The sequence below is a fragment of the Chinchilla lanigera genome, unplaced genomic scaffold, assembly GCF_000276665.1.
Source record: "Chinchilla lanigera isolate Chin_1 unplaced genomic scaffold, ChiLan1.0 scaffold00008, whole genome shotgun sequence".
Taxonomy (NCBI): domain Eukaryota; kingdom Metazoa; phylum Chordata; class Mammalia; order Rodentia; family Chinchillidae; genus Chinchilla; species Chinchilla lanigera.
The window spans coordinates 12861568-12868245 of record NW_004955409.1 but is presented as its reverse complement, the minus strand read 5'-3'; the positions used below and the strand labels follow the sequence as shown (position 1 = coordinate 12868245).

The 6678-nt window shown below is 38.9% G+C and overlaps 1 protein-coding gene across 1 annotated transcript in view; it reads right to left on the bottom strand.

The window, feature by feature from the left end:
- The window catches only part of Nemf (nuclear export mediator factor), a gene marked incomplete in the record, with an annotated part of 46019 nt that overhangs the window by 33428 nt on the left and 5913 nt on the right, over positions 1–6678 (bottom strand). The window contains 4 exon segments of the mRNA XM_013510340.1: positions 314–387; positions 1455–1541; positions 3917–3984; positions 5558–5706. Coding sequence (XP_013365794.1) covers positions 314–387; positions 1455–1541; positions 3917–3984; positions 5558–5706 — 378 coding nt within the window.

Below are 6678 nucleotides of genomic sequence, written 5' to 3'. Positions count from 1 at the left end.
AACCAAGGCCTTGAGTTCAATCCACAGTACCAAAAAACAAAACAAAACAAAAAACCGAAAAGTCACCACTCTAGAATAAGCATATTACAAATACCAGTTTTCCAAATTAGAAAAATTAAATGTACATATATTGATCCTCTAATGAACACTTAGTACCTGGAAATCCAGGATTTCTTTTTTTTTTTTTTGGTACTGGGAATTAAACTTAGCACCTTGCGCTTGCCAGGCAGGAACTTACGCCACTGAGCTATATCCCTAGCCCTGATAATCCAAATAAGCCACAACAATATACAATATGTACACATGGTGCTACCTTTCCACTGAAGTTGGATGTTGTTTTCATATAGTCTTCTGCCTTCTGCATACAAACAAGCACTTTTTCAATATCTAATAGGAGAATAAAAAGAAAAAAAGGAGTTCCAATCAAGTGTCAATTAACCAGGCCAGGAACAGGAGTGCATGCCTATAATTCCACCACTTGGGAGGCTGAGGCAGAAGGGTCACTGTGAGTTCGAGGCCAGCCTGGGCTACAAAGTGAGATCAAACCCAGCCCAGACTGCACAGCGAAACTGTCTCAAAAAGACAAAAGAAAAGTGGCAATTAATCATTCTTACACAACCAGGTAGAAAAACAGAAAAGTATGAAACAATATAAAGTACTCAAGAAAAATACACCCTTTCATGCTTCTAAATGGTTTGCATAACGGCCAGCCTATTACTGAATCATCCATCCATTCATAACAGCCACTTTATTGGTAAATTCTCTAATATATTTGGGCCTACTTATAGATTCTTAATTCTATTTTTTCTCTAAGAAGTTACCAGGGTTGATTTTTGTGATACTGGGGATTGAACCTGGGGCTTCACACAACATAGGAAGTGTTCTACCGCTAAGCTACATCATTGGCCCTCTTCATTATTGCGATTTTAATTATTCTGAAGTATTGGGGATCAAACCCACAACATCATGAAATTCTACCTCAATCATACAACCCCATCACAGAACTACAGAAATTCTAATGCACGAACAACACTGTTTCTAGTAGCACTCCGTCTTAAGTCTGAAGGGTAATAATTCAACTCCTCAGAATTACAGCTGCTCCAAGGTCAGTAACCAGTCCAAAAATTTAGAGGACGGAAAGGGAAAATATTCTAAAGTCAAAAGATTTGAAGGTAGATCAAGAGACTCAGCTGCATATTACTAGGAATAAAGCTCCATACTACAGTAGACAGCAGGAATACCCATAGGTATAGGACACTCATAGGTCAAATGTGTTTAAGCGCATAACTACCTATTATTACTTGACTAGAAATTAACAATTAAAAAAAAAAAGAATAAATGGAGGCTTGGGGTATAGCTTGCCTAAAATATTTGAGACCATAGGTTTGAGTCCCAGCACCACGAAAAAAAGGATACCAGTGGATATGGACAAAACCTGTATCATGAAGACATACCTTTGCTTTCAAACTTTTCATCCACTTTGACATTGCCAGAGAATCCATTTTCTATGAGACAGTGCTCAATGAGAGCTGGTCCATAGGCTACAAAAGCAAAGGGAACTGTTTTTAGTATTATCCTGTAAAACTGAATATTAAGGGCCAGGATATAGCTCAGCAGCATGGTGCCTGCCTGGCAAGTGCAAGGTCCTGAGTTCGATTCCTAGTTCCAAAAAACCCCCTGAATATTAAAAACATGTTTATGTTACCGTAAGAATGATCTATTCAATAAAAAATAACCAATGAAAATAAAAATGTTTACTTATTTTGAATTATTAGAAATAGTAACTGAAATAGTTACAGATATTTGGGATCAGTGCACATTATAGGAATTTAATGGCATTCACCACATGTGAAAGAAAGACTATAGGCCAGTATGGTGGCGCACGCCTGTAATCCCAGCACTCAGGAGGCTAAAGCAGGAGGGTTGTTGCAAGATCAGAGACCAGCCTAAGCTACAAAGTGAGCTCAAGGCCAGCCTGAACTGCACAGCGAGACCCTGTCTCAAAAGACAAAAAAAAAAAAAAAGACTACAGAAAGGCATGGCTGCTCACAACTGTAATTCTAGGACTCTCGGAGGCTAAAGCAGGAAATAGTGAGTTTAACCCGAGCCTATGCAACCAACTTAGCAAGTTAGACCCTGCCCAAAAAAAAGGATACATAGATATATCGATTGATATATCTATAGATAGATATCTATAGATTGATATATCTATAGATAGATATATAGATATCATGTAGTGCAGTGCAACGGGGCCAAGTTCAATCCCCAAAACCAAGACATGGGGGGGATTTATTCCTGGAATACATGGCCCGGTTTTTTGTGTTTTGTTTTTTTTGGAACTGGGAATTGAACTCACAAGGCTTGTTTAGCAGTGACTGGTGTGTCAATTAAAAATTGAGCAAGAGGCTTTAAAAAATATTTCTCAAAAGACAAATGGCCAAGATGTATACTTTTTTAAAAATGTTCACCCCTACCAATCATCAAGGAAATACAAATCAAGTCCACAATAAAATACAACCGCAATCTAGCAGGAATGAGTATTATCCAAAAGAATGAGGGTGTAAGTGCTGGGAGGGCTGTGGGGAAAGTAGTTTCTCAGAATACTACAGCGAACACTGAAGTACTAATAACATACTCTGCACTGCTTTTAAATAAAATGATACAAAAAGTTCACATTTTGCCAGGTGTGGCGGTGCACACCTGTAATCCCAGCACTCAGGGGGCTGAGACAGGAGAACCATTACAAGTTCGGGACAGCCTGGGCTACAAAGTGAGCTTAAGGGCAGCCTGAATTGCATAGAGACCCTGTCTCAAAAAAGACCAAAAAGGGAGAAAAAAGGTTCAAACTTTGATGTGGTATAAGTTCTTAGGGTTGGAGATGTAGCTCAATGGCAGGCCTACCACCCAAAAGGCCCTAGGTTTAATCCTTAGTACCAAAGCCAAAACAAAACAACACACTTTTCCTCCTTGAAAACAAATGCCCTTTTTTTGTGAAAAGAGAAAGCAGAAATGTCTTTATTACCAGAAGACATGATCATCCCTGTAGAAAATCCAATGGAATTTTTTTTTAAAAAAGCTACTAGTCCTGACATAACTGAGCCAAGATCAATATACAAAAACCAATTTTATCCCTATATGAAAGCAAAACATAGTTGGGAACTGGAAATATAACATTCACAGGGACATCAAAAAATATTGATTACTTAAGGATAAATCTAATAAAAGATAGGCAAGACATGTACACAAAAAAGCTACAAAACATTCCTTACAGAGATTCAAGAAAAACTAAATAGAAATAGGTTGTTAGCTATGGACTAATATATATCTAAGTCCATAGCTGTTTTTTATTTATTTATTTAGGTCTTTTTGAGACAGGGTCTCACAATGCAGTTCAGGCTGGCCTGGAGCTCACTTTGTAGCCCAAGCTGGTCTCAAACTCCCAATGACCCTCCTGCCTCAGCCTCCCAAGTGCTGGGATTACAGGTGTGCGCCATCACACCTGGCTATTTATTTACTTTTTAACGTGCTATCACTTCTTTTTTTCTCCATTCCCCTACTTTCCCTTCAGTCCCTTCTCCCCTCCCCATTTACAAAAGCTTTGTGAAAACAAATTTTTACTTAAGATGTCTTTTGAAAATACTTGTTCAAATTTTCTACCAAAATAACAGGTATGTTTCTAAAAATATGCTGGGCGTGGTAGCTTACGCCTGTAATCCCAGCACTCGGGAGGCTGAAGCAGGCAGACCGTTGCGAGTTCGAGACCAGCGTGGGCTACAAAGTGAGTTCAAGGCTAGCCTGAACTGCATAGTGACACCCTGTCTCAAAAAGACCAAAAACAAATAAATAAATAAAAATTTAAAAAAATTTAAAAACCATTATCTGCAAACACTTCATCATCATATGTAGGATTACTCACGAAGTAATGGGTTAAGAACTCTCTTCAGTGATTCCCCCTTAGGTGCACTGGTTATTATTCCAGTCAATCTGTGAAAAAAATTGGCACACCTCTTACTATGTTGTATTCAATAAACCTTACACCAGTGTTCACATTCATATTATTTTCATCTGCATCAATGCCACCTGATCTTTACAATACTCTAAAATATAACACAGATTAGTCCCTTCTGTAGGTGAGAAAATGGGCCATAAAAGTAATTTTTTCAAAATTAGTAGGTTCTTGAACAGGAGCCTGGGACTTGAACCCAGATTTTCTTTTTCTTTCTTTTTTTTTTTTTTGAGACAGGGTCTCACTATATGCAGTTCGGGCTGGCCCTGAGCTCACTTTGTAGCCCAGGGTGGTCTAGAACTCACAAGTATCCTCCTGTCTCAGCCTCCCAAGTGCTGAGATTATAGGTGTGCACCACTATGCCCAGGCTACAGACTTTCTAAGAAAAATCAGTATTTGTTCAACTAAATCACAATCCTTAGCATCAATGTGCTCATATATGAGTGATATAAGTAACTTTTTATATGAAAGTTTAAAGGCATTTGTAAATTGTGCCATATCTTAACATCTGCATAACATCCGAAATGGCTTTACCAATTAATCAGTTAATAAAAACTCTCCCCTTGTCCCCTTCTACCAGGGACTGAATCAGGACCTGAACACTGGGCTATATTCTTAGTCCAGCTTTCTGACACAGGCTCTTGGTAAGGTGTTAAATTGGAGAGGGTGTGTTTGAATTTGCGATCCTCCTGCCTCGGCCTCCCAGAGTACTGGGATTATAGGCCTGCCCAAGACAAAACTCTTAATCCTGGGAGCTGGGGATTTAGCTCAGCGGCAAAAGCGCCTGCCTGGCAAGTGCAAGGTAGTGAGTTCAGTTCCCAGTACAGGAGAAAAACCGAGAAAAAAAAAAAAAAAAAACTCTTAATCCTGTGTCAGCGTAGTCCCGGTTAGCTGCATCAGCACTATCAGAGCACTTGTTAGGAATGCAAATCCCTGGGCCCCACACTAGATCAACTACATTAGCAAAGACATCCAATCTATAGTTTAACAACTATAGGTAATTCTGAGGCATGCTCAACTTTGAAGACTTGTATTACAGTCTAATAGTCAGCAGAGGCTTAATTATCACCTTCATCTACCCTACTTCTCAAGTAAACCAGAATCTCTAACTGTCTTTGCACTTTGCCTAAGATATCTGTCTTCTCAGAACAGCGAAGATATCCCTTAATTTACCAAAAAATCATAAACATCTGAGGTAACCCAAAATTTAGTTTGGTGCACACTTATGATCCCAGCACTTAGGAGGCTGAGGCAGGAGGATCTCCATGAGTCTGAGGCCAGCTTGGGCCACATAGTGAATTCAAGGCCAGGGTGAACGAATATAGCAAGACACTGTCTTGTAATAAATAAATAACCAACCAACCAACTACCCACCCACATTTTCTACTCCCAAATAAGATTTAATTGATTATATGTAGCTTATTCACTTCAAGCAGGCTAAATTTGTTATGCAAATAAACAAAATATTTGTGACCATTTTTCATATTCTGAAATATGCCCAGTTTTACATTTTGAACAGTCAGAACTGAGTTTATAAACAAAAGATGTTACCTTTCCAAAGTAAGCAAAGGTTCTGCAGCTCTAGCATGATCCACTGGATAGCGTTCACGAACAGCAAACTTAACATCATCTGCCTCATCAGTTCGAAACCTTAGGATATTTAAAATTAAGTACTCATAATCTGTAAGAACAATGTTCCCCTGCAATAGAGTAAAACACAATTTAATGCTTTTCTACATCTGTCTTCAAACTTTGAAAAAATAAAATACAAGGCTGGGTGTGGTGGCATGTCTCTGTAATCTTGGCTATTCGGGATGCTGAGCCAGGAGGATAGAGAGTTCAAGGCCAGCTGGGGCAACATATTGAGACTCTGTCCCAAAAGGAAAAAAAATGTAGCTAAGGTGACAAAAATAAAGTTATAAAACAAAAAGCACCAGTCACATAAAGTGCTCCTTGTAACTGCCTGGCCCAGACTCTGAACTAGCACAATCAAATTCTGAAGACTCCAAGTTTGAAACAGTGAAGGAATCTAGATCAACTTTAGGCTTATTATCTGATGGTACTACAGAAATTAGCTCCAGGTAATACAAGGACAGTAATCTAGGAACACCTTGATGACCACTACCTGAGCTTACTCAGCAGGATGCAAAACTTATTAAAAGAAGCAGAGCGAAGAATACCTTATAGAAGCTAAGCACAGAATTATTATACTGTCACTTGCAATCCAGTTCTCTCTCTTTTTTCTCTTTTTTGGGAGTGAGGATAGGAAGAATATAGCGTCTCACTCCGCTGCTGCAGCTGGTTTCCAACCTGTGGTATCACTCAATCCTCCTGCCTCAGCCTCACATGAACTGGAACTTCAGGTATAGACTACCATGCTAGACTGCAATTCATTTTTTAATATCAACAGTTTTGGCCTGGCGTGGTGGAGCACACCTGTAATACCAGCACTCAGGAGGCTGAGGCAGGTGGATCACTCTAAGTTTGAGGCCAGGCTGGGCTATATAAGTGAATTCAAGGCCATCCTGACTACATAGCAAGATCCTGTCTCAAAAAAACAAAAACAAAAACAGAAAAACTGCCTGACAAGCACGAGGTCCTGAGTTCAACTTCTGGTACCAAAAAAAAAAAAAAAAAAAAAAAAAAAAAAAAAAAAAAAAAAAAAAAAAAAA